Here is a 26,921-nt window from a genome sequence, read left to right on the forward strand (position 1 = left end):
TGTTTCCGTCTTTCTTCTCTGTGGATAGTCCGTGCATGGGCCTGTTTACACAACGATAATTATCACGATTTTATTACAGTTTTTGAATTTCCACTGTATCTGTATACTGTATCTAGATTCCAAAACTCATGTATGAACAGGACAGGCACACCATGCTCACACCTGCCTCAGCCTGTTCACACATTGGGGGTGCAGTTTTGCGAGAGGTTAGGTTATCCCCGCTTGACATCAAACCTGAGTCTCTAGATTAGTGCGAGATGGCCTGCGTGGCATCCATCTTGTACTAATCTAGATTGAATTGAATGCTCATTACCTCCGGAGGTGCTTTTGATAACGTTTGTCCACATCTCTCGTAAAACTGTTCCCACGTGTTCAGATTGAGAAACATCTCTCTTTGTATCTCGATCTCAACACCCAATTTCAAAACGTGATTTAAAGAGTAACTTGTGTAATCAAGGCCTGTGTAACAAAGTTTTTAGAGACCATAATGAGAGTAATAGAGCAGACACTCAAAAAAAAATAGAACTGTGTCAAAAGATATTCACAGTAATGTAATTATTGTAAGGTAACGAAACCAGGCTTTGGAAACAACACTTTAATAATACTATCAACAGAAAAGAAAGACACACTAAGACTTTGATTTACTCTTATGCTTTTATACGCTGTGTGTGTGTGACTTTGTGTGTGTACGTGTCTGGTGTGACTTGGTGCACGTGTGTGTGTGTGTGTGTGTGTGTGTGTGTGTGTGTGGGTGTGTGTGCGTGTTTCCTGTGGTTCTTGACTAATGTGATGCTCTTGCATGTCTCTTGCCCTGTGCTGCAGTCTGCTGGGCTCCATATTTCCTATGCCGCGTGTAATCTATGCTATGGCCACGGACGGGGTGCTTTTCAAAACCTTAGCACGAATCAATCCTAAGACGAAGACCCCGCTTATTGCCACCATGGCGTCCGGTGTGGTAGCAGGTGAGAGACAGGGATCGTCCAATAAGATCACTCCTGCCAATCGTTGTCCCCCAATCGACTGTGAAAGACCCGGGTTCAAGATTCAGATCTCCCTAGATTGTACTCCTAAATATAAACAACAGCTGAAATATCACATTTAGATGACATTGAAAGGACTGACTTTCAATGAGGTGACCTTCACCCAGTTAAGTCCAAAAAGCGAAAGTGCTTCTGTACTCGGGTGCCATCTTGACTCTTTCACGGTTGTGCAGGTGTCCACTGTAATGATTTCTTCCCCCAGAATGTCCTCTACTTAACAGTGAACCGTCTTTTTCCCAGTCTGCTGGGCGCCATGTTCCCTCTGCCCCGCATTCTCTTTGCCATGGCGAGAGATGGCATTCTGTTCAAATTTATGTCCAATGTGAGTAAACGGCAGTCGCCTGTGGCAGCCACCATGGCAGCAGGCACCATTGCGGGTAAGATCGGAGAGAGAGAGAGAGAGAGAGAGACACAAGGAGGCTTCATGTTTTTGTTGGTGCTTTGCCTGCCTGGGCCGTCAAAGGGCTGGAGCATCAATCGGCAGGCTTTTGATGAGCCCATGCCCCCCTGCGCATGTTCCCTTGATGGGCTGGGCTGGGTGGTGGTGGTGGTGGTGGTGGCGTCAGTGTCGGTGGGGATAAATGCATGTTAAACATGGTGATGTGAGTGGTGTTTTTTTGCAGCATGAGAAATCCCTCAGCCTTCATCATCATCTATGTACTGAAGATCCACCCTTTTCCACATCTCTTTATCCTTAATCCATTACACTTAAACATCCCAGCATCACTACTTTGATGAAAGTTTTTTTTTTTGGAGCCAAACAACAATACCAATCTAATATTCCATCCTGTTAAATTAGATTTAACTGGATGGAACACAATGGAAGTGTTCAAGGAGTAAAGAGATCATGTATATTGTTAAATGCATTTTGAACCCATGAGTTTATGCTGCACTTGGCGTAAAATAACAAGGTGAGGGCAGAGGACTGGAGGAAGAGAGCTCTGATCGTAGCGGCTAGCTGCTGAACTCGACTGTCTCTGATGCTATAATGTGTTAGCGTCAGGTGGTGGATTACATCTCAAACAACCCGAGGTGCGGATCCTCAACATAGATACACAGAACACAGAATTAATAAGGAGAGAAGCTGCCTTTGATAATCTCGCCTTGCTTCCACTTCAGAAAGACTAACAGACGTAGAGACAGCCTGGTCTATGGTTTAATCACAGCTTAAACGCTGGCGTATGATTGCAGGAGTACTGGGCTGGCCGGATAGCCGTGTTTGAACCAGGCTGAGAGATTAGCTCCGTACTTGGGTCAGGTGATGAGGATCTTACAGAGGATCCTGAGACGATATTCAGTGTGACTCGCAAGGATCATTTGACATTGTCTAACATAATACAGAGTACAAGATTGCATTCAATTACATTTTATGACATCGGATTCCAGTTACATAGTCGTACAGTCGTGTTATAATTGGTTTCCCATGTCTCTTGTTTAAACCCTTGATGTTATTCTGTGGATGTTTCTATTTTGCTTGTGTGTCTGCATGCATGCTCATCTGTATTTGATAACATAATTTGAGCCGCTTCACAGCATACACACCCCAAATATTTGTTATAAATACAGACATAAATAACATCCATTCCTAAGTAATTACACGTATGTATTTTATTGACACACCTTTATGCATTGTTGTGACCATCTGGTCTGAATTGTTCTTCATCTCCTGGCCTCAGCCATCATGGCCTTCCTGTTTGACCTGAAGGCGTTGGTGGACATGATGTCCATCGGGACCCTCCTGGCCTACTCCCTGGTGGCTGCCTGCGTGCTGATCCTCAGGTAAGACCCTCACAACCTCCCCATTGGAGCCGGCTTATTTAAAAATGGTACGAGCACAGTTTAGAATATAGCCCCAAGACAAATTGAGCCATTAACCGAGAGACCTGCTTATAGCGAAGAGGTTGGAGGTGTGTGTATGTTTGTGTTTGGGTCCATGCTGTTGCACTGCGCTGGTGATGTAATCAGCGGTGAATAGTCCCATTATACAACAGCTCAAAAAGCTGCCTGAACACACGCGGCTGTTTACTCAATTTCCACGCCTTGCACAACTCCCCGATCTCGATTCCGCTGACAAGGAGCCGCAGCTCCGGTATAGCTCCATACACTACGCTCCTGTTCTTCCAACCTTCTCCTGCTTTATAAATACCCATCTGGGCCTCACTTGTTTCCTGAAGTGATCCGAGTTGCGCAAGAAAACCATAACATACAACAAACACGTTTCCCCCCCCGAATGAGACCATGGGAAAAGTGGTTTTAGAGCGGTCAACAGCCAGCGATAGCAGGAATGTGGGTCAAAACATCTGGATACCAAACGGGGCTTTTATTGGTCTGCTCTTTATTGACCTACTAGAATGGATGTTCACACACAGCTTCTCGAGAGGCAACGGAGCTCTGACATATGGTCTAGTCGTAGGCCGTGTTCCAATCGTCCTCGGTTCCTCGACCTCCAGATGTTCTGCTCTGTTACCAATTAATTATTAAGCTGGAGGAGCAGCCACACGCGTCCCCAAAATGAGCTGTTGGCAGAGGACCAGTGTTTCTATACACACAACATGCTCTGGAGGTTTAGATCAACAGACAAATCAAGGGAGGATGTAGCGATCGGCCCAGAACGGCCATCGTCCACCAGTGAGCGAGCAATAGGACGAAAGACCTAGGAACAAGATTTGGAATTCAGTCATCGCCTTAGAAAACCCTGCAATACAACAACCTTTTGACCTTTGACCATAGCCCAATCCCAAAGTGACCCCTGAGGACTAAAGACTCACAGACTAAATTGATCTCAGGTGCTAAGAGAATGTGTGAGGCCACATTTTTTCTGTTTTTTTGTAAATTCAATGAAAACAATCGGCTACAGCAATTTGATATTAGAAAATATTTATTTTTACTTTTGAATACTTCAGTATAAAGGATGTATTGAATAATTTAGTTGATTATTGGCCTACACATACTGATCATAAGTCAGAATGGGCTACATTTGGCTGAATTATAAAGGGTATAAGTAGTAATATGAAGAGCCGTTTTGGAGCCAAAATAGCCGGCTCTTGTTGGTGAGCTGATCCAAATGTTCCGGCTCACAAAAAAAGGCCAAAATTCCCTTCTGGTCACGCATTGACAGTAGCGTCGGTTTTGTTTACCTTCCTAATTTCCCCATAGTCTCCGCGGTAAACTTCACAACGCTTTGAACTGTGGGTAATTCCCTTAGGTGAAGTCTGCGCTGATGCAGACTCACGGAAAGGACTCGATGAGTGTGGACTCAAACCCTCACGCCCTTTGGAATTCAAAGCCTTAATAATTTCACGAGAACGCGCAGCAAAGTCTGTGAGGCCGGACATTGAGATTGGGCCATTATGACCTTAGACCCGTGACATTTGACCTCCCAGGTACCAACCGGACTGGGTGCAGGAGAAGAAGCCGTGTAACGGGGAGCGGGCGTTCCTCTCCTCGGAGGAGGGCGAGTCGGACCTGACGGAGTCGGAGGCCCACCTCAACATGATGAATGGAGGGGGCTCCACCCTGCAGGCCCTCCTACAACCCCCCTCCACGCCGACCGAGCACTCCTCCTCCGTGGTCAACATGGCCGTCGGGTTCCTGGGTAGGTGACGCGTACCCCGACCCCCCACGGTTTCTATCGAGCAAATCAAATGTAAAGAAAATATGAAAACTGATTTTTTTTTAATAGACAAATGACTAACTATTTCAGCCATCTGCCGTTTGCCCTCATGGCTCAAATGGACGTCTGGCGTTTTAACTGCTAAAGATGCTGCTACTTTTATAAATATCATAATAAATATTTTTGAGTGAACAAAATCGCAGTAATCATCCTAGACAGCAATTCAGTGCCCCTAAAACATTTTTTAGTTCTTGATCACTCCCTTATTTGAAAATGACTATCGCTTTTTGACACAGCTTGTTACGGGGAATTACACTCGCACACTGTCTCCACGTCCAATGTGATTAAGGAGCAGGGTGGAGGGGGCCTCTTGCAACGACTCTTGTAAGCTGTTTACGTTGGGGATCGAACACAGATCCTTTTAGCTGGAGTTTGAACACCCAACCCACAACAATATCCTGACACCCGGTAACATGTGTTTTGTGTGTGTGCGGCCCCTATGCAGTGATCATTGTTTGTATAGTCAGCTATCTGACCACATACCATGGGTACTCCATCCTGCGCCTGGAGATCTGGATCCTGGCCACCCTGTGCGTCTGTCTCATCCTCTTCGGCGGCTGTGTCTTCCTCATCTGCAGACAACCGCAGACCAACAAGAAGGTTTCCTTCATGGTGGGTCCACTACAGGCTCTGTGATTGGCTGATCAAACCAGGGTTCCTTTGTAATGGCATTGATGACTGTATGACTGGGGAAGGATTTCCGGTTGTTCTGCCTTTGAATTGTGTGGTCAACTATTTTGCTTTGTTGGATTTATTTTCGTTGTGGTCAACATGACCCATGCATAATGTGTAATCTACTGTGTAGATATTCTGCATTGTGATAAACAATGTTGAATACTACGTCATATACCGCATAAGATACTGAGTACATACTATGTTATATACTGCATAACATCAGATACTGGGTAAATACTATGTAATATGCTGCATAACATAAGACAGGGGTGATGGTAGAAAAAAAATCCTGAGCCTGAACTTTTTTCCCTGGGAGGTTAGCGGCCCCTAAGCCAAGATGCCCTGGCGTAGTTATTGTTTGTATAGCATACTGAGACTACAGATACTACAGCCATACCAAGAAAGGTCATTAGGTGGCAATTATACTGCTCCAACGTAATCTAGGAATTGATTAGTAGCCTAACCATTGACTAAATGGCATGAACAAGGAGACATTAATTTTGCTGCAAAATATGCACCATTTATTTTAAATACTTTTTGAAACAGTTACAGTTTCACAAAACCGTATATAATATTACAACCCTAAAGTTGATTATAGGTCACACGAACAAGCAATCGCGAAATGCACGAGAGATTGACCCCCCTCCCCGGCATGCATAAGATACCGAGTACATTCTATGTACAATAAGGTGGAAGGCACTGTATTACTACTTATTGATTAACATCCTGTGATTTTACCCAGGTGCCCTTGCTGCCATTCCTGCCCATCCTGAGTATATTCGTCAACATTTACCTCATGGTTCAGCTGAGTGGGGACACCTGGATCCGCTTCTCAGCCTGGATGGCTGTAGGTAAGTACCTCCCCTCACTTCTTCATCCACCCCCCCCCCCCCCCCCCCCAACTACCTACAGAGGGCATGGCATTCTAGTATAGGGGGCGGGTACAAACCCCCAATTTCTGCAGTCTCCCTGTAGGCATCTTTTAGCAAGAGGCCCCTAACCCCTACAGGCTCATAAATGTATAGTCACTGGGAATAAAAGCCTAATGAATCCCTCCTCCCTCCACGTCGTCCTTGGTCTCCCAGGCTTCGTCATCTATTTTGGGTACGGCATGTGGCACAGCGAGGAGCGCAAGCGGCTGCAGGCCCGGCCCAAGGGCAGCGGCGCAGGCACCTCCTCTACCACCGGTGCCGCCACCACCATACAGAGCAAGGTCCCGACAGCCAATCAGGAGAAGCAGCACCACGGCGGGAAGAAGGCGGGCACGGGGGACTCGGAGCGAGGCATCGGCCAAGAAAAGACCAGCAAGTTTTAGAAAGGAAACGACGGACAACGACAATACAGATAAAACATGCACAACAACAAACATTTTGTGAGAAGTCGGGCATTAGGGGGGACCGATGCATGATACAATGCATCCATGCAGCTACGCCTTGACATGAGCCCTCGTCTGCTGCAAGTCTACCCGGCTCGCTCACACACTCTCTCTCTCTCTCTCTATTCTAAAAGGTATCATGTAAATGTTATGTTTTATCGGTGGAAGGGGTGTGTCAGGGGGAGGGGTATGCCGAGGTCGGGCGTGTCCGGACAGCAGGGTAACGTGGTTGGGAGAGGGTGACGGCCAGCGCGAGGCACGGCGGGCGGGCCGGGTGGGGAAGAGGACAGGTAACACACTGGAGAGAACGACGCCCATTCTGAATTTAGGTCGACAGGCTTTAAACTGTGCATCTCGATGGAGGGTTTGTTTCTGTCTGTAGACTTTCTTGTTTTGTACTGTACAGATAAATTACAACCAGGGTGATCCGTTTATTTTGGTCTTTTTATCTTTTTTTAGTTTCTAGATACGCAAATAAGTGAATTGATTAAAATGTGTGTTAAGCTGTGCTATTATTACACTTGATGCTCTCTGGTGGAAATTGTAGGTATTAAATACAAGTGTCATTTAACCTGTGCCAAATTGTGAGACTATTCTATTAGATTTGGCTACAGAAACTTGTTGCACCCATATTTGACCTGTAAAAAACAAATTGAGTGAACAAATGTAGTGAAATGACCTGCTGTAGTAAAATGACCGGTAACTGCTAACCTTTGACCTTAAAGGGTAAGCAGGTCATCCGTCTACGTGGGACAGTTGATTGGTTACTAGTCGTTGGTACGTTACGTTGAGTCGTCTTTTTAAATTGTTTCGATATTTTTCTTTAGTTTTTTGATTATTATTTGATGTTACATTCCTATACTAAACAAATATGTTCTCTGTTTTTAATCTCTGTCAGAGTATTACAGACTTGTGTATTTTTCCGTCTGTTTCTATCTGTTATTTGTATTAGCTATGTCGCTGTACAGTTATTGGCTGTCTGGTGTTCATCGTTCATTGAAGAGAGACCTATCAGATGTAGTCCGCATATCCACATTAGGACCTGTTGTTTTGAGGATCTGATAGTATTGTTTGACCCTCAAACTGTTGGGAAATTAAAAATTCCTGTTCTTTTGACTTTACCATTAATTTCTCTGAACATGTTGAGAGTGGCTTGTGGGCATATAATGTGTTCTTGAGGATATATATATATAATTAAACTTTAGTTAGCATAATGTTGGAATATTTATCTTCCCTTTTTGGTGCATCTTTGCATTGTTAAGACTACATTGAGGAAATAATATTTTGAACCATTGAGGAAATAATATTTTGAACCATTATCAGTTTGACCTGGAGTTTTTGTTTAATGTGGAATTAATGCAATTTCTACTAATGTTGAATTTTCATGGATTCGGCCTGCCCTTCAGTTAAGTAAATTCAAGATTTTTTCAGAACATGTACGTTTCCACGATGGAATTATGTGTTATCATTTGTTACTAACAATAAAATAAAACAAATGTTTTTGTTTTATTTAAGTAAGACTAGTGTTGAGTTAATAAATCACGTTAATTCTTTTGGTAATGATTGAATTTGAGATATAACTGTCTGCTGCCGTTGTACTCGTCGCAAAGACAAACTGAACTTTCACCGACGCTGTATTTATCCAGCAGAGGGCGCCAGAGCGTACATGCGTGAGTATATTTGCCTCCCTTTGACATCTGGAAAGAGAGAGTTATTAGAGGGTGGGGGAGCCCAAAGTATTCCTCTCCACTTTCCTCTCGGTCTAAGAGGAGAATGGATCTAGGAGTCTAACCGAGTTCTGTTAAAAAACACCAGACGGTCCTATCGCCATTACCCCCACCCTCCAACTGCCCGTGACGCTTCTCCCAGGTATCCGAGGGTTCTCCACCCCTGTCCCACCTTAGAGGCACCCAGACCGCCTGTTGCAGCCCCCGTGCACATCATGAAGCTGGGCTTCGTCCTCTGCCTGGCTCTGGCCTGGGTGGAGCTCCAAGACGGTATGTACTGATCACAGTTTTCCATATCCTCAGCTTCTCCTTGTGGATGCCTTTCTTTTGGTTTATTCATTAAAGAAAAGTGCAGTTTTCCCCCTTTTGATTTCAACGGTGACGTCCATAGATCTCCACTATTCTGGAGGAAGAAAAAGAGAAAAATCCTACAACTTTATTGTCCACACAAGGTGGAAAATTGCCTTTGGCTTCACCTGGCATGATGTGACATGTGAATAGTAGTACTAGTGACTGAAAGACAAACTGAGAAGGAGGAAGTCACAGCCGTAATGCATTGTCATATTACAGGAGAAAATAAAACACATAATCCTTACTTTAAATGTGGATTTGATTCGCTTTTTTCCTTTGGTTGAGAAAACTTGGACGACGTAGTGTTTTTGATATTTTTTATGTGATTCTTCTGCCAATGAAGTGAAATCAGTAACATCTGCTTTGTGCATCATCTTCTTCTAATTAACCCTGCCATTTCCCATGGGATGTTTACATCCCATGCGGGTTCCTACCGGTATGCATTTGGTTCTAAAATAACACGTGCCAGAAATAACGACCCTAACATAAGTTGATTAATAGACAGCAGCGTTTAGTTATTAGTTTAGTTCATCTTCTTGTTGCCAGTGGAGGCACGCTATTACTCCCCTTAGCTATCGGCGCTGGAGCTAAGCTAACCCGGATGATGCATCTTTAATAGATAATAATAATAATAATAATAATAATACATTTAATTTAGAGGCGCCTTTCAAAACACCCAAGGTCACCGATGGGGGTATTGTGACAACCAAGGAAACGTGTTACTTTTGATGTACATGGTCCAAAATGTCCATGATGTCAGTAGTCTTTTGGCGTGTTGACCCACCTTTGGCACGGATGACTCTGATTAGCTGACTTGAGTGGATGTCTAACTGGGCAAAGAACTTATCCTCAAGAGAAACAGCCATGAGCCTCAGGAACTCTGCATTGATCTAAAACAAATGACAGTGAATAAATAAAAAGGAAATGCAAATGACCTCACATACAATCTCAGTTTTATCAATCCCAGCTTTAACAACGTAAACACTAAAGCCTGCATACACAACAGGCAAAATGTCAATGCAACGAAAAGTTTAACTGAATATGTAAATTCTGTCAATGTTCAATTCAAGAGTCATTTGAGTTCCATTGTTAGCATACCTCTTTCTGATGGAACAAGGCAGGCCAGAGGAAGAGACTACACCACATCAGGCGACCGAAAGAGCGCGTAACAGTGTTTTTGGCTGGGTTGTAGGCAGTGGAGGGAAACACAACATTATTTTTTCTCTATAATAACATGGACACTAGTCGGGTCACAAGTTGATCTGGCTGCCTCCTGCCCTTAGGAAGAAGATTAATTGTAGTTTTTAGTACTGCAGCTGATCAAGTCTCAGCGGCTCAATGGAATGGAAACTCAACTTGAAATATGTCCCCCCCAAAATGGTATGAGTTCGGATCCCGTATTTATTATTAAAAAAAACACACGTTTTCCAATTAATTTGGCTTAAAATGGTTTTACGTGACATGTTTCCTCCAATTGGAGTCCAAATACGAATGGGATGGGTATGTTTTTGACATTTTATTGAAAACAAATCAAAGAGGCATTCGCAAGGACAGCTATGAATCTTTTCCCGATTTCAAACAGCTGCCGTAGCCACGACAACAAGCGATGCATTCGGCTGATGGCCACCAGTGGTCACGAGTTGAACTGACACACCGGCCGCGGGAGCGCGCATGCATTCAGTGCAGGTGGAAACTAGTGATGGGAATTTCGATTCACTTAGAAGATTCATAGTCCTTTGAGTGAATCACTAAAAAGATCTGAATCTTTTGAGTCCTTTGAATCTGAATCAGTTGAAATTTTGTCGCTGAATGAGCCCAGCAGCCCACTCCCTAGTGCCTAATGCGCACGCTCACAGCAAACCACTGTAATGCAGTTTTGAGGATATCCAGGGGAAATATGCAAGCACACACACACACACACACACACACACACACACACACACACACACACACACACACACACACACACACACACACACACACACACACACACACACACACACACACACACACACACAGTAAGCCTAGATACATTGAACAAATTGTAACATGATAGGCTTGGCTGGTTAGGCAGCTTATCAGAATTAAATATGTAATTTCGGAAATTGTGAATAGATACTTATTTTTTATTCTTACTTAATTTAATTAATTGTCATGTTTACAATACACAAATTTCAAGAGGCTATCCAAAATAACGTCAATGGTTTTGGTTTAACTCAGCTGTCAACGAGCTGATAAGCAACATATTTGATATTGGAAAGGAATATTATAAGGAAATTCACTTTGCAAATAACTAAGTGGACAGTCCGTAAAATAATGCCTTTGTAACAAAAGAGTTTAACGATTTACATTCAGTACGAGCCCGACCCATTTAGTATGAGTCCGTTGAGTTGGTCTTTCACTCAACAGGATATGAGTCTGACCCATTCAATATGAGTAATTTGAGTTAGTCTTTCACTCAACCAGATACGAGTCCGACCCATTTCAACTGAGTCCTTTGAGTTAGTCTTTCACCCAGCCGGATACGAGTCAGACCCATTTCATCTGAATCCTTTGAGTTAGTCTTTCACTCAACCGGATACGAATCCGACCCATGAATTCGCTCAGTCTATGGATCTGGATCTGTGTACAGCTCTGTCTACAGGAAGTTCTTATTCAACCACGCAGCTGGCAGCTCCGGGTCCGTATGCTTAATCTAAGTTACTATGCAGATGAAAAACGGATGTGTTAATGTTGTTATAGACCTACAGTTTGATGACATTCGTGCATTGTTTTAATAATGTCGTCCGTAGCAGCCAGAACCGAAAGATTCGGGTTAATTTAGACCACGGACTCGTGACTCATGGGTGAATGTAAGGATTCGGTTCTTTGAATCCGATTGACTCAGATTCAACCACCACTAGTGGAAACTAAACTGCCCCTTTTTCACAAAATCAGTTATGCATGCATCGAACATGTTAGGCTAACCTAAAGTTAGCGTGACTTAACTAGCTGGTCCGGTTCAGTTAGTTAACTAAAGTTCACCCTTAAGACGTAGCCTACATTTTTTGACCCATACAGGCAGACCATTTGTTATCTGACAATTAACATTTGTAAAACATGACTGTCTGCATTACTTACAGTTTTCCAGAGTGACCTTGACCGTGGACGATGAGATTGAAGAGGAGAAAAACTGGCAGCTTCAGCAAGAAAAATCTTGCTGGAAAAGACGTTGACGTTCAACAATAAAACCTAATTGAAGCATTTGCATAGAATAGCAGGTCAATGTTAGCCTGGCAAGCCAGACCCATATCGGAAAGATATTGGGTCTGGTCTCGTACGGTGGCAGTGTGGGCGGGATAAACCGTTGTCTTTCAAGTTCCCTCTGCACGCAATAGGATAGCGCTACAACCAATCAGAGCAACGAAGAAGGTGACGTAGTCAGAGCGACGGAAATTTCCATGGGGAAGTGTTGCGATTGCGAACATGGTTGCGAATGGTGGATTGAGAGAATGGAGACCAACGACGAAACTTTTACCGTATCCGGTCGGCAAAACTCCGAATAAATCTTTATTTTCCAGAAAAGACTTCAGTGCAGTTCTTTGTTCATTTCTCAAAGAAAATTATAACTTAAAGTCTTGAAGAGTCGCGGCCAAAGCCGAGTAGAAAGACAGTGGTTCGCCAGCAGCAGCAGCCATTATTGTTTACCTTTAACACAGAACCGTCGCAGCTCTGTCGTCATTCGGCTCGATACCGCCCCTCACGATCTGATTGGCTTGTCCCATTTTCTGTTTCCAGCTGCGAAAAACGACGACAGAAGGCTAGACCTCCCTGGCTGCAAATTAAATTTGCTACCGCTAGGGGCGTCTAGATTTCTAGGCTAGGTCATTGTAGTAAAGCACAATTTCAATTTGATATAATACACAAAAGTACAGTGCCTTCACTAAAGCAGAAATCTGAATCAGACTTATTCAAAACAGAGCTTTACTTCAACTTTTCAAAAATATACTTTTTAGAGTGTAGTTTGTTCTGGTTAGCCAGGTTAATTTAAAAAACAATGGTGGACACCGACGGACATGTCAAATCCGATCCCCATCGTTAAACCAGATATATAATCGCAAAAATAAAATCTGAATATCGTGATACGATATTCCGATAGCATACGCAATACATAGCATATCAAAAATCTTTGTTATAACGTATCGCAAGGTCCCTTCTGATTCCCCTCCATTCTTAAGTATTTTCATCTACTTCTGCAGTATCCTGCCAGCAAGCCAAGCGCAGGAAAGATGCGGCAGGGAACCAAATCCGACCAGGTGGGAAGAGAGCCAAGGGGCGCATCTCCAAACAAAAGGAAAAGGAGACAGGGGGGCGGGGCCAGTCCTTACTGACCCAGGTGCTGGATAAAGGACGCTTCCTGCGACTGGGCAGGACCACAACGCTGAACCCTGGAAAGAACATTGAACTGCGATGTAAAGGCGCCAGCATCGGCTGGTCGTATCCCTCCTTCCTGAACACATACAACGACTCCCGCCTCAGGTGGTCAAAGGGCAACTACACTCAAGATTACATCTGGGAGTTTGATTCCATCTAGAGGTTGAAAACATTGGGTGCCACCATATAGACAATTTCATAGACCATTTAATGTAGACCATATACATTTAATTGTTTGAACGGTTTTTTTTGTATGCTATATACAATATATTCGATACAGTTTTATATAATTGTCATCTTAAAGTGAAATCCATTCGGGCATAATATTTTCTACCATGCAAACTGACCTTTGTAGGCCTACTCTGTATTGCAAGCACCATACCAACATTCAAACCACATCTAAACATCAACTTTACACAGTGCTGTTAATCCTGAAATAGTTGAAAACCTTAACCATTTACCTGACTCACATTAGTATTCTACTGTTATTTGTGATTTACTTATTTTAAAGGGGTCTATTATGCCACCAGGTGCGTGTGATTAGCCATTACAAGCAGTTTTAAAAGCGTTTTGTGACAGCGTTTTAGTGACATCACAATTGCCTTCATGACCAGAGGGCTTGGTAGGCTGATGTCGTCGCTTACCCTGGCTCGCCGCCAGGTATGGCTGGCCCAGTCCCCATTATCAGAGCCATGCGGGAGAACCCTCCGCACTCTCCCCGTAGTTCCGGGAGAGCTGTTTGGCCCAGTAGCACAACAGGCCTTGGATCGTGGCATCCAGGCTAACCAGACATGGCAGCAGTTTGCTAGCCTTCAGGGAGCTACATCCCTACCGAGACAGCAGCCTCCACAAGGTTATTGCAGCAATTGTCCTCTGCCGCCAGCGCGTCCTAGTGGTTATCCCAGGACCTCACCAGCTCCTGAGCGACCCTATCAACCCCGTCGGGCACCAACAAGGCCTGCAACCCAGGCACAGAGGGGTCGGGGGTCTGGGTTTCCCCAGGACGTGGGGGCAGTTTCTGACGGCTCAGGGCCAGGCGTCGGGCGCTTTGCCCAGCAGCACCTCATTTGCTGGGGAAGTTGCACTACAGACTCTTGGGTGGTGGCCACGCTTTCCCAGGGGTACAATCTCATATTCCGACACCGGCCCCCTAGTTTTCAGGGGGATAAGACTGACTACAGTCAGTGATCCCACAAGGCGACAGGCCCTCAGCCAGGAGGTATCCACCCTCCTGTAGAAGGCCATCAAGATCGTAGATCCTCAGACACAGCAAGATGGGTTTTACTCAGTGTAATTTTGAGTTCCAAAAAAGGAGGGTGGGTTTCGCCCTATACTGGACTTACGAGGGCTGAACAGTTATCTGAAAGTATTGCCCTTTCACATGCTAAAGACAGCGGAAGTGCTCCAGGCCGTCGCACGGCAATGCTCATTTACATCAATAGATTTAAAGGATGCATATTTTCACTGATCCACTTATAATGGAATGTGACCAGGAGGTAGTTCAAACCATCATAGTCTCAAGAGCTCCCTCTACCAGGGCACTTTATGCTAACAGGTGGAAGATATTTGCCATGTGGTCTGAGGCTCAGAGAGAGGTACCGGAGTGTTCCTCAGTGCCAATGATACTGCGTTTTTTGCAGTCCCTACTGGAATGGAAACTACGTGCTTCCACTTTAAGGGTCTACGTGGCTGCCATTTCTTCCAGGCACATTAAGGTTGATAGCCAGATGGGGGGGGTCTCATTCTTTGGTGACCCGATTTCTTAAAGGAGCCCAGCGGAGGAACCCCCCACGGGCTGTCAAGGTTCCCTCATGGGACCTACCTCTGGTACTTGGAGCCCTCCGTCTCCCCCCCGTTTGATCCCCTGGATCAGGCGCCACTGAAATGGCTGTCGACAAAGGTTGCCTTTCTTCTAGCAATCGCGTCAGCCAAGTGTATGAGTGAGCTTCATGCGTTGTCAGTGCGTGAACAGTGCATACGCTGGAACTCAGACGGCAAAGAGGTAGCCTATCTTCTTTTCCAAAGAGACTGCCTTCGGCCCACTTTAATCAGGTCAAAGAGCTAGCAGCTTATGGCCCCTCACACCCACCGGATGAGGAAGCTAGTTCCGCAAAACTACACTGCCCGGTGAGAGCCTTGAGATGTTGCATTCAGGAAACTGTTGGTTTTCGCCAGTCTGATGGCCTGTTTGTGTGCTACGGGGGCCCGAGGAAGGGGCAAGCGCTGTCCAGACAGAGGCTTTCCAAGTGGGTGGTGGAGGTCATTGAGGAGACATAAAAGTCAAGGGCCTTTGCCTCTTAACATCAGAGGCCAATCCATCAGGAGTGTCTCCATACCTCCTGGGCAGCACTACGAGGAGTGCCTCTAAGTGAGATTTGTGCAGCGGCCTCCTGGGTTTCAGCGTGCACCTTTGCCCGATTTTACAGGGTCAATGTAGCTGCTCACCACGCAGTGGCTGCAGCTGTTTTTCAGGACCCCTCAGGAATCCTGTAGGTGGGTACAGGATTCCTTGTGACTGCGTTGGTAATAGTCATCCAGTGTTAAGCATTGCCTCTGGCGGTCAGTAAGAATGAAATAGAACGAGAGTTACGTATGTAACTACGGTTCTATGAATTCTGGATGACCGCCAGAGTTCTCTGTCACTCGGAATCTTGCGAGAAGATTCTGAAGGGTCATCTTGGAGAGTGACGTGGGCTTATTTAGACGGGTGGCCCGATGTCATCCCCGGTCACGTGTGACTTTGTTGATATTAAATACTCGACCTGCGGCATGCGCGATGGATAACATCCAATGTTAATCTTCCTCTGGCGGTCATTCAGAATTCATAGAACCGTAGTTACATACGTAACTCTCGTTTTTTTTTTCTTCTCCCAGCGTCAAGCAGAGTGACAAGTACAGCCAGCTGATTCTAACATCGCCCTCTGCTGCCGACACGGGGGACTACAGCTGCTGGGTCATACTCTGTGACGGATCGGATTGCCACAAAGACCCAGACCAAAGCTCTTCTTCGTACATCTATTTCACCGGTAAACAGTTTGAGTTATTGAAGGACCTCCGCACCCACATACTTAACCCTACAATAAAGATAACTTATTGCATTTATATAGCGCTTTTCTAGGTACCCAAAGCACTTTACACAGTTAGAGAGAGTGTGTTTGTGTCCGTGTGTGTGTGTGTGGTCCACCTCATCCACTACTCCAGTCGCCCTCATAAGAGCCATCAACAAGACGGCGCTCTCACTCCCCCTGTTACCTCCCCCTGCCCCCCCACCAGACAAGGACAACCTCTTCGTCCCTTCGGCCTTCCACTTTGAGATTGTCTACCTGCGCCCGGACAAGCCCGCCGTGGTGCCCTGCCGCGTCACCTCTCCCCAGGCCAAGGTGTCCCTGCACATGGAGGTCCCACCGGCGGAGATCTCCGCCAACGGCACCCAGGTGAAGTACGACCCCACCAGGGGCTTTGTCCTGCAGAGCCCCGGACCGGACCACCAGGGGGTCTTCTACTGCAAGGCCGTGACTAAGGGCACCCCGCAGATCTCCACCAAGTTCCAGCTGCTCTACGTTGAGGGTAAGGCCGTGCTTTGTGCTTCTTCAGGGTACACGGAGCACCGAGATCGGGTGCTAAAATGAGGGGGTTCCACGATGGGGTTAGGATCACACCCGAATATACTCCGGTTCATACTGTAGTTGTGTGCAACAGGTTACTGAGGAAACCCCTCACCGGCATGGAAGTATAATGTTTTTAAAACGTTCTCCCAGTTCCTAGCGGGCCTCCATTTGTGAACGTCGAGGCCTCTCATGAGTTTGTGAGAGGAGGTGCGACCATCAACATCACCTGCACCGTGATGGGGGAGCCGGACGTGGACGTGAGCTTCAGCTGGTCCTACCCTGGTCAGGTAAACATCCACAATCAAACATTGAAATGTATCATGATGGGGGGGGGGGGGCCGGTGGCGCACCAGGTAGAGCGCGTACCATTTAGGCCCTCTATCTCCAATACCTTCCGAACTATCTCACTCTATATTAAAGCATATAAAAAAAAAAAAGATATGAATCATGATGGGGAGCCGAACAGACCAACCGGTAGGGTTATCATTTCGATCCCCTGAGGGGGATTCCTGGAGAGTACCTCTAATGGTAAACACAATAGATGTTCCCCAATGCGGACGGTGTTGTGTCGTATGACTGTCGGTGCAGAAGAACCTAGTCATGACCTCCATTGACCGTCTTCTGCAGGGCCAGCGCCCGGTCGACGTCCAGGACTCAAAGAGGCTGGTGAACAGGGGGGTGGGACGCACCACCCTCATCTCCCAGAGCGTCATCACTGTGGTGGACATGGAGACCATCGACTTTGGGAAGTACACGTGCAAGGCCAAGAATCTCAATGGTGAGACATTGGTGGCAACCAACATAGTCTCTGGGTAGCCTTGAGTTAATCTAGTCTGTATGGTATGCTGCAAGTATAGTAGGTTCCATTAAAAACACTAAATACCAGACAAAATTGTATCAGAAGTTGTATAACATAGGTAGTTAAATAAGAACCTGAAAATATTTGATTCTCAACACAATAAAAATGCTTCCTTCGACACTGCAATCGGTGTGTTTTATTTGCACAGTGAAGGAAATGTCACAATATTTACATAATGAGTGTGATTTAACATATTGTATAAGTAATGATAACAGAGCTTGTCAAAGACAAGGCTCCAGGGAACCATGGCTTTAGGTTAGAACTGGGCCAATAAAGGAGGGCCAGAACATCAAGAGGATTGCTTTGGGGAGGAGACAGAGTAGTGTGTTTAAAGCTAAGCAGTGTGGCAGACACAGGCTTTAATGGAGTCCGTATGTGGAATGTGAACTGCGAGCCCTGTTCTTATTTTGGTTTATGGGGACACCTGCTGTATTTTCCACCTCTTCACGGTTAACTGAACCCCTTTCACTTTGTCGACGTTGTAGTCATTAAATGTTGATACACAGATACAACACTAATCAACTTTAATCCATTTTATCTACGACACATCAAATGCTGAAATGTGCAGCTTCTTGAGACAAAAAGCCAAAGCAAAGGCCAAGCCAAATGTAAGGTACATGACTTTATTTGCATATTTTGGTGTCAACACACTTTCAACTCCACACTTTAAACACAATTTCTCCTTGTAAACTCTTTGTGAAGACACTTTTCAAAAGCTGCAGCAGAAAGGGTACAGCAGGGCGATCTGTGACAAACACATGCACAAACACAAACTTGGATTGGTCCCTTTACCCAACAACTAATAAAATAACCATCAAGATGAATTAGGCCACTCGTTTCCGTTCACACACCTCTGAACTCGAGACCCTCCTGATGAGACCAAGTGAACCGTTCAGCTGAATGGGGTGACAGTTCAGGAGGAGACCTGCACAGTATTCTGTGGGCTCTCTGGCAGTGGACGTGGTTATTATCATGAAGGGAATCAAACAATTTGAATGACATATATAGACTACACAGATGTATGGATTTTTACCAATATGTCCAGGTCCTGATAAGCAACACTAATATTTGGATTCACAGCCATGCAGATTTCCCTGCCTTTGGTTTACAGAGAGAGCGAAAGTGAAAACTTTTTTCACCGGCCATCTGTCTGTGTCTGCATATTTGTGTGAACATGTTACCGAGAAGACGAAGCGACTGCTACAAAACAAACAGTAACAAAAATAGTGTAGCGTGACATTTAAGTCCTGAGATTTCCTCTTACTGACTCATAACAACGAGGGGTCAAGAAAGGCACAGAACGACGTGGGCCCTGCTCAGTCAAGTGCTCCTGTGCAATAGCGTTCATTTCTGTACAACGCTCCTTTCCAAAAAACGGCAAAAATTCCATCTGTACAGGGAAGTGTCCGAGCGCTCCATCGCATCGCTGAGGAGCCAACTCGTATGGCTCATGGTTCCAGTGGAACCCTACAGGCAGCTCGGAGAGCCCGTCTGGCACCTGGAACCCCAGGGAGAGAGATCGTGGGGGGGAGGTGGAGGGGTGAGGGTTTGGAGGTGGTGGAGGGAGTACCAACCCAGCGTGGCTATCTGGGCGAGAGGGGCGGGCTGGAGAAGAGGGCGGAGCTTCGAGGAGACTGGAAGCTGTTGGCGTGCGAGGGGGAGGTGGGGGACAGCCTGCGGGGGCTGCCCAGATCCCCGTTGTGGAGCTTCCACAGCAGCTCCTCGTTCTCCATGGACAGACGCTTGTTCACCTTGGACTCCTTCTTCAGGGACTGGTGCAGCACGGCCTGCTCTGTGGACAGCTGCCTGCAGGGGGAGGCAGAGTAACGGTTCAGGAGGAGGCGGAGAGACACGGACATGGGGCAGGACTGTGGTGTAGGCTGGGAGGAGAGTGGTGAAGGGCTTTGTGGATCTGATCTCTTATCCCCAATGTCCACAGTGTATCTGTAGGGAGCACGACGCCTGACCCCATAGCGACTCCTTCATGACCTGCATCTGTATTCCCTCTTGTCGAGGCACGTTGGATAAAAGCGGCGGCTAAATAATCCACTAGGAGTGAAGAGTAGCTGATGGGGCCAAAGCCTCCATCATATGTTTGTGCCAAATTGGTATCGAACCATGGAATCCTATTTTGAAACGCTGTAGGTTTTCACAGCATCTTTAGCGTGCCCATGCTTCATAGGTATAGGCACACCAAAAGCTCAACAACATTGCCAAGCAAGCGTTAATAAATACCAAAGTGTGAACAATGAATCGTTTGCTTTACCTTGACAGAGCAGCATGCCTGTCCATCCGGGCTTTGAGGTCTTCATTCTCCTGCTGGACCTTAATAAGGCTTTCGTCCAGCTTCACACTCTTATCCACCTGGGAAAACACACAGCATCGCTGACTACACATATAAACCACTACATAAACACTCACTATAATCCCTGTCTGTACTCGTGTTACATGGGTCGTCAGCAGAGAGCCTCAATTTAAGGTCGACCTTTTCCATACCCACCATTTCATACCGTGTGCAATTCTTTTATTATTTTGTATGCATTTTGTGTAAATATGCGGAGTCGTTCTATATATTTCATTGTATGTGTTAATACTCCTTCATGAGCAGACTAAATGTGACAGTAACCACATCACCCTGAATGAATGCGGTACTGGGAAGCTCTTGTGTCTCACCACTGTGTCCATCTGCAGGAGTTTCTTTTCCTGCTGGTGGAGCTGTTTGTTCTTGATATCCAGGACCACCTTAAGGCTCTCCAGCTCCTGCTCCAGATACAGCGTGTGGGAGTCCTTCTGTAGGGACAGAGCTTTCCGTCACGATAAACCCACCTACTGTTTTCCCCTGGCCCTTTAAAATGTCCCGGAGCAATCAATCTGCAGCCCGTACAACAGGGGGCGCCACACTACTGTCAACCACTGGATGGGTTCAGTCGATGGAGGCAATGGAGCTCAGCCTGTTGATAGACTCAACATTCAATAATCACAAACAACGTCAGAGGTAAAACAAATTCATAAATACCTCAAATCTGTCCAATTAAACGGTTCTGTTTCTAATTATTAAGGACCAACCATGCTAACTGCAGTCCATTTCCATCTGATGTGAAGTGACAGGGTAATTTGAGGTAGTTAATCACGCTAGTGTGCCTGGAAAGATGCAGAGCGAGCTGCACAGCCACTCTAAAGTGATTACATGAGACAGCAGTGCAGGCTCACAACAGTCACTGAAAATCAACCTCAAGGTGGAGAATCAGAGCTACGGTTCAGTGTTCCATAAATAAGACAAATATTGTGATGAGACATCTTTTGGGTTGAGGTTCTGCCTGAATGATAGCACAGAACCCCAGGGGATTATATCTGGACACTACAAGGCGTATCGCCTACATGGTTGCGCAGTCTTGTCTCCCCACTAAATACTTAAAACAGATGTGTGTAAACCATGTGGAAGAAGGTTTGGTTTTCAGCTTTAGAAAATCACATATAACAGGCCTAGAATCTTTCTGGCTCAACGTTGATTAGCCGTACAACAAGCTGATAGGATTCTAGTGTGCTGCGATCTTAATGATCAAACAATCATTCATCTGAATGCACAAAGCCAGAGAGTTCTCAATGGCACCTGGCTTTTCCCCGCCAGCTGTTTCCTCCGCTCCTCCTCCGCTTTGAGCTTCTCTACGAGGGTGGTGTTCTCCTCCGTCAGCTCCTGGATCTGTCCCTGTGAAGGAGGAGGATGAGGAGGAGGGTGGAAAATACACCACATTTGAGTCAACACATTGGTAATCTCGAATTATACAAATAATACATTGATATGTTAAAAACTGCGTAACTGTTCCATAACACTGCAAAAAATGCAAGGCAGCTTACAGATAACGTGGTTTCCACCTCTTCCAGGGTCTTCTGCAGAGACTGCTGCTGCTCACTCTGACTTTTCCTGAGCTCTATGAGGAAAAGGATGGATTTGAGCATAAAACATTATTACACTGTGAGGCTTTTACGAGAACAATTTACAATAGCAAATGAATGTCTGGAACTTGACGGTTTAAGCAGGGTATCCTTCGCTCACCTTCTAGAGAATCTTCATGTTGTCGTTTAATGTCCTGCACGTGTTCAAAGTGGTCTGCCTTGAGCTCCAACTTATTCGCCTCATTGGTTGCGTTCAAGTCCCCAAGCTTTAAAATTAAAAAGAGCATATTTTCGTTAAAAATTGGATAGAACCTAGAGATCAATACGAGTCAGAAGAAGGTAGTTTTCCATTCTCGCCGCATGGAATAAGGTTGCAGGAAATTCCGGCAAATATTACAGTGAGCCAAGAATTTTCTAAAATGCATCGGTGAGCGTCAAGACTAGGCAGGTTCCTCAGTCACAAGGTTGTGTCAAAAGAGGGCCTCTGGGATGCATCTGGTTTCAGACGTAGACTGCTCTCGACGGAATTTGTCAAAATACTTTTCTGCCATGGTGATTAATTGATCCCTGAGCAGACAGTTATATTGTTTGGGATTAGCAGAGCATTGCTATTTTGACTGCAGAAGACAGTCAGCAATACCGAAGAAACACTTTCTCGCTTACCAGAGGAGTATTATTCAAAACCACGATTTTAAAATGAATCAGCCTCATTTGCTCAAAATAGTCACGAGATTACTTTTGAAACAAAATGGAACTGTATGCTAGAAGAACGTCATTGTAAGTGCTCTACAACGGCCCACACAAACCGACATCCACACTCTGAACACAAGTAAATAAAAACACACAACTTAACGGTGGGTTGGCCTTGACATCGAGCCAAGTAACCATCCAACAGGTCCTCAGGAGGCTCGGAGACTTTAAGTGGAGGCTGCGTGTGTGTGTTATTTTAGGAGCCATCACCAGACAGTGATAAGAGGCAGAGTGAGAGTGAGTGAGTGAGTGAGTGAGAGAGAGAGAGAGAGAGAGACCGACCTGCTGCTCCATGAGGGTCCGGCACTTGTCGGCCTCCTCCTGGTAGGTGCGGTGGACCTTGTCCCACTCGGCCTGGTAGAAGGCCTGCAGCCGGGCCTCCAGCTGGGCCAGCTCCTCCTGGTGCTGCTCCTCCAGGCGCCGCAGGGCGTCCGCCAGGGAGGCCCGCACCTCCTCCTTCTCCTTCTCCAGGCGCTCGCATGAGGTGGCCGAGCACACTGGACATGTTGAGAAACACACCGCCGTCTGCTTAACTCTCGCTCAGGATTGTAATGAACGCCGTACCGTGGACACTTTGGCTTCTTCACCGCAGTGTCTTTACAGCTCTGTGTGCCTACTGTCTTTGCATTGGGGGGGGGGGGTGGAACTCTTAATGCCATGGTGTCCCAGTTGAGCAACACAGGACCACTTTAACAGAAGAAATGGTGTGATGGACTGTGTTGTGTGAAGCAACCCGACCGCAAACACTGGAGAACAATCCAACAGAGGAGTCGCTCAGAGGGCCGATAAATATCCCCTCTATTTGAACATCTGTCGGTGTATGTTTATGTGCTCGAAATTTATGGGTACTATTCATCATGTGGAAGAGCAGAAAAGTCAGGAAGAGATTCCAATTTCTTTTTTTTTTTACTCTTTTCCCAACAAAGACAAACCAACCAGACACATTCGCGTCCGCCCAATGCAACACCTCAGATGCAGCTGTTGCCAGGATCGGTCATTAACAGTCCTCTTCCAGGTTCCATCTAAACAAACAACACTCCTCTGTGTGGCTGTGTGTGAGCCGTGCAGGCTGCCCTCTACAGCTGCGACCAACCAGCTACTGGATTAGGATTCCTCCCGTTATGAAACTCAATAACCGAGCGCCACATGTCCTCTTGTATACGCTCCATAAAGCCCTCATGTTCCCCAGGGGGCGGGGCCGTGCCACTGGACGCAGCTGCGCCTGGTCTAGGTCTCTACAAGCTGGCACGGGCCAGGTGATGACATCAGAGCGATGACATCAGAGGGACAGCTGCGCGTGCAACAACAGAGGGCACAGAACGTGCTCTGTACGGAGCAGGTGATTCTGGTGTTTAGACAGGATTAACACTTTGAAGCGGGACCTAAGTGGAAAGGACCAACCATGATATTGAGGTGTGATGCTCAGCTGAGCTAAACTACAAGTATTTGATGTAGGGTTTAATTATGCTGCGTTTTATCAACAACCTCAGAAACCCTCAATATTCTGCAAAAGATCAATGTCGGCAAACTTTCCAAATCAAACTTGTTATCATTTAATAACAATACAACATTAACTGACGACAAAAGTGTATCAGCACTCCTCTAACGAAAACGGAGCCCTACTGACTTTTAATTAGTCGTTGCTGTACAAATGCTGCGATTATACACCGATCACTTGATAACCACGCATCAGAATTCAAAGTACACCAATTACGAAGAGCGCCATGTCAGCACATGCACAACCACGAGTCTCTCTCCCACTCCCAGACTCCAACACTAACTTAACCTCCGACCCCCTCCATCTCAAAGAAATAAAGGGCCGTACTCTGTAAGGTCCTGTGAGGGAGCGGGCATGTCAAACTCTCGTATAGCTGAGAGCAGAGGGCGGCAGCGGCATACGCTGCCTCCACCAAGGAAGCCAAACCATCCATCAAGGACCTGGAATGCTTTGCTTCATGGCCTAGCATTCCACAGACATGTGTAACAGGGGTTTCTCGGTAGAAGCCCTTCCAAGCTAAACACATCAACAATCCTTGCTCGACTTATGGAAGAAAGAAAAAAAAAATGCACAACTGCTGAAAAGGGTTTTAATCCCTGACATACAGTCCTGTTGGACTTGAGAGAGGGCGAGAGAGAGAGCGAGAGCAAGAATGGTTAAGTATGTGGCCTAGAGAATGCATATGCACAAGTGTGCCTGTCATTTATACCGCGAGCAGGAATAACACCAGAGGTAGCGTATCTTAACGCTGGCCCGGCTCCCAAGCAGATAATGTTGTAGCACACTATAATTAGTTGCGGCGGTGAATGTAACTTCTTCTGATGGAGCGTGCTCACACTGGCTTGTTGTAGCGTCGGCCCAAAAGGCCATAATAAACAGAAAGACTAGCGGGGGAGCTGCGGGGGCGAAATGAGACCATCCTCATAAAAACTGTAAAACAAAGACTCTCCTAGCAGGAGAGTGGAGGAAAGTGCAGGCATGTTCAAAGCCTGGGTGGTAGACATGTGTGCGTCCCGAGGCTGTGGCTTTGCTGGTGAGGGGCACGGGAGGGAAGTGGGAAGAGAGGTAGTCGGAGAAAGGGGGGGTTGCTTCAGAGAGATGTACATCTGTAGACACCTAAACAGAAAGGTGTGCCTCGTATCCGAGCGTCTTTTAGGGCTCTGGGCATGCCATCTGATAACAACCCCCCCTCTCTCTCTCTCTCTGGGGTCAGAGGTCAAGTGTCTCCTCCTGGGGAAGGGGCCGACAACTGTCTAATTTGAGGGAACAGTAAACAAGCCCACCGAACACGGAGCAGGGGGCTAAGCCAGGGGGAGGAAGTAGAGAGAAGGTAATGATAGGGCAAAGAATGCTCATGGTTCCTACTGCCATCGTTCCCCTGTTAGGGGTGTCATCTTTTCTAATTGACGATTGGTTTTCTTTGTGGAAATAAATGGCTAGTTTCCCTATTGTAATTGTATATAATACACCCAAACACTAGTGTCAACACAACATTTCTTTTCCAAGTAATCCCAATCCCTTAAACCAAAATATAAAACAGCAATAGAAGATGAATACATCAAACAAAAGATGCATTTACTGCATGATGAGTCATAAGTCGAAGTGTATATTTGTTGTGATAGATTCAATAAGTTCAACAGACTGCTGAAAACACCAAGAAGAAATGACTGGCAACAGACCCACATAGTTTCAGCCCTCCGCTGCCAACTGAACACAAATCAACATCAGGGCTCTCTATGTGTGTGCTCTCTCTATGTGTGTGTGCTCTCTCTATGTGTGCGTGTGCTCTCCCTATGTGTGTGTGCTCTCCCTTTGTGTGTGTGCTCTCTCTATGTGTGTGTGCTCTCCCTATGTGTGTGTGCTCTCCCTATGTGTGTGTGCTCTCCCTATGTGTGTGTGCTCTCCCTATGTGTGTGTGCTCTCTCTATGTGTGTGTGTGCGCTCCATATGTGTGTGTGCGCTCCATATGTGTGTGCATGCGTGCGTGCGTGCCTGTGTGTGTGTGCGCATGTCTTACCCAGCTCTCCTTGCAGGTTAACCAGCTCCTGGGACAGCTCCTGCCGCCTCCTCACTGCCTCATCTCTCTGGGGATGGGATGGGATGGGAGGGGGGGGGGGGGGGGGGGGGGGGGGGGGGGGGGGGGGACGACGACGACACATTCTTAGTCACATACACACTTAACCAACCATTATTTTTTCAACCTGTAGTCCCAAAGAATGTATTGCATCGTAAAACAAAATCCTGCCATAAAATGACCTACACATCCAATAGTGGTATTAAGAATATAATTTATTTTGGGGTCAAATTGATGACTCACAACCCTGAACGACTTCACAAGCTTCACTGCCTGGTGTTGGTCTTTCCTCTACAACGCAAACGTGAGTCATGGTGAAATTTAGAGAAGCCAGCATTGAAACCGCGGCCCTCACAACACACGCCTGACGTATAGATGAACCAGCAAACACAAGGTGGCCCCGAGCACCCTCCTTAAGTTCAATACTATTCCTACTGTCAACTCTGAGTCAAAACACACACATCATGCCTCAGAGCATTCAGCCTGCAGAAGCCCTGATCGAGGTAAACACCACACAGCCATAGAGTGGAGTCACCAGCCGCATGCCAGTAAAGCCACATGACTAATCAAACTTTCACAACAACACAAAATACAGGTTTATGCCATCAGAGCGCCCATCATCACAATGGAGAAGACAAGTGAGTTACCCTCTGTGCGTCGCAGGGAGCATTAAGGCACGCTCGGCTGCCGGAACAGCCCATGGTCCAGCCTCAGTCCTGGGTCTCGGAGTACCAGAAGTGCCCCCCCGCCCCCGGCAGAGGAAACCCCACTAAAGCCAGGACACAGCAGCAGTCCAGGTGGACGCACCACCTCCACACAAACACACACACACACACACACACACACACGCGCACACACCTCCTCTGAGGCGGCTCCGGCTACATCTGAGGCACGACTCAGCACAGCCGCTCTATTGGCTGTGGGGAGGGAGAGAGTGTAGGGAGCTGCTACCGTAGTGTGCGTAATAAAGGGGCAGGCTGCTGC

The 26,921-nt window shown here is 46.4% G+C and overlaps 3 protein-coding genes and 1 long non-coding RNA gene across 5 annotated transcripts in view; 2 read left to right on the forward strand and 2 right to left on the reverse strand.

The window, feature by feature from the left end:
• The window catches only part of slc7a2 (solute carrier family 7 member 2), a 21,349-nt gene extending 13,048 nt beyond the window's left edge, over positions 1–8,301 (forward strand). The window contains exons 10-12 of the mRNA XM_056601101.1: positions 5,159–5,325; positions 6,131–6,239; positions 6,474–8,301. Of these exons, the coding sequence (XP_056457076.1) occupies positions 5,159–5,325; positions 6,131–6,239; positions 6,474–6,703 (506 nt within the window). The 3' untranslated portion in view covers positions 6,704–8,301. The remainder of the gene's footprint in view (positions 1–5,158; positions 5,326–6,130; positions 6,240–6,473) is intronic.
• On the reverse strand, positions 6,344–12,525 carry LOC130390914 (uncharacterized). The gene is made up of 4 exons (XR_008896832.1): positions 11,962–12,525; positions 9,940–10,022; positions 9,626–9,731; positions 6,344–8,893 (listed from the first exon to the last, which is right to left on the reverse strand). It is a non-coding gene; the product is annotated as an uncharacterized LOC130390914 (long non-coding RNA).
• On the forward strand, positions 8,378–17,865 carry pdgfrl (platelet-derived growth factor receptor-like). 2 transcript variants are annotated; one of them, XM_056601098.1, is made up of 6 exons: positions 8,378–8,760; positions 13,080–13,359; positions 16,129–16,280; positions 16,528–16,821; positions 17,013–17,149; positions 17,490–17,865. In XM_056601098.1, the coding sequence occupies exons 1-6, from the start codon at positions 8,706–8,708 to the stop codon at positions 17,676–17,678; spliced, it is 1,107 nt and encodes a 368-aa protein (XP_056457073.1). In that variant the 5' UTR covers positions 8,378–8,705; the 3' UTR covers positions 17,679–17,865. The 2 variants fall into 2 exon arrangements, with proteins under 2 accessions (XP_056457073.1, XP_056457071.1); XM_056601096.1 differs by lacking the exon at positions 8,378–8,760 and adding an exon at positions 11,152–11,521.
• Positions 17,862–26,921, reverse strand: mtus1a (microtubule associated tumor suppressor 1a). Its single transcript, XM_056601099.1, has 9 exons — positions 26,585–26,921; positions 25,881–25,947; positions 22,648–22,862; positions 21,776–21,881; positions 21,577–21,650; positions 21,332–21,427; positions 20,395–20,511; positions 19,988–20,085; positions 17,862–19,527 (listed from the first exon to the last, which is right to left on the reverse strand). The coding sequence occupies exons 1-9, from the start codon at positions 26,636–26,638 to the stop codon at positions 19,305–19,307; spliced, it is 1,050 nt and encodes a 349-aa protein (XP_056457074.1). The 5' UTR covers positions 26,639–26,921; the 3' UTR covers positions 17,862–19,304.

The sequence above is a fragment of the Gadus chalcogrammus genome, chromosome 10 (genome assembly GCF_026213295.1).
Source record: "Gadus chalcogrammus isolate NIFS_2021 chromosome 10, NIFS_Gcha_1.0, whole genome shotgun sequence".
In the NCBI taxonomy this organism is placed as follows: Eukaryota; Metazoa; Chordata; class Actinopteri; order Gadiformes; family Gadidae; genus Gadus; species Gadus chalcogrammus.

Bases quoted from the DNA above. Each gene is read 5' to 3' on its own strand.
- pdgfrl (XM_056601096.1), top strand. From the start codon at position 11,452: ATGGATCTGGATCTGTGTACAGCTCTGTCTACAGGAAGTTCTTATTCA. The intron at 11,522-13,079 runs GTCCGTATGCTT...CTACTTCTGCAG, and splicing joins CACGCAGCTGGCAGCTCCGG to TATCCTGCCAGCAAGCCAAG. The intron at 13,360-16,128 runs GTGGTCAAAGGG...TTCTTCTCCCAG, and splicing joins TACAACGACTCCCGCCTCAG to CGTCAAGCAGAGTGACAAGT.
- mtus1a (XM_056601099.1), bottom strand. From the start codon at position 26,638: ATGGGCTGTTCCGGCAGCCGAGCGTGCCTTAATGCTCCCTGCGACGCA. The intron at 21,651-21,775 runs GTGAGCGAAGGA...TTTTCCTCATAG, and splicing joins ACATGAAGATTCTCTAGAAG to AGCTCAGGAAAAGTCAGAGT. The intron at 19,528-19,987 runs GTAAAGCAAACG...CTCCCCCTGCAG, and splicing joins AGGCATGCTGCTCTGTCAAG to GCAGCTGTCCACAGAGCAGG.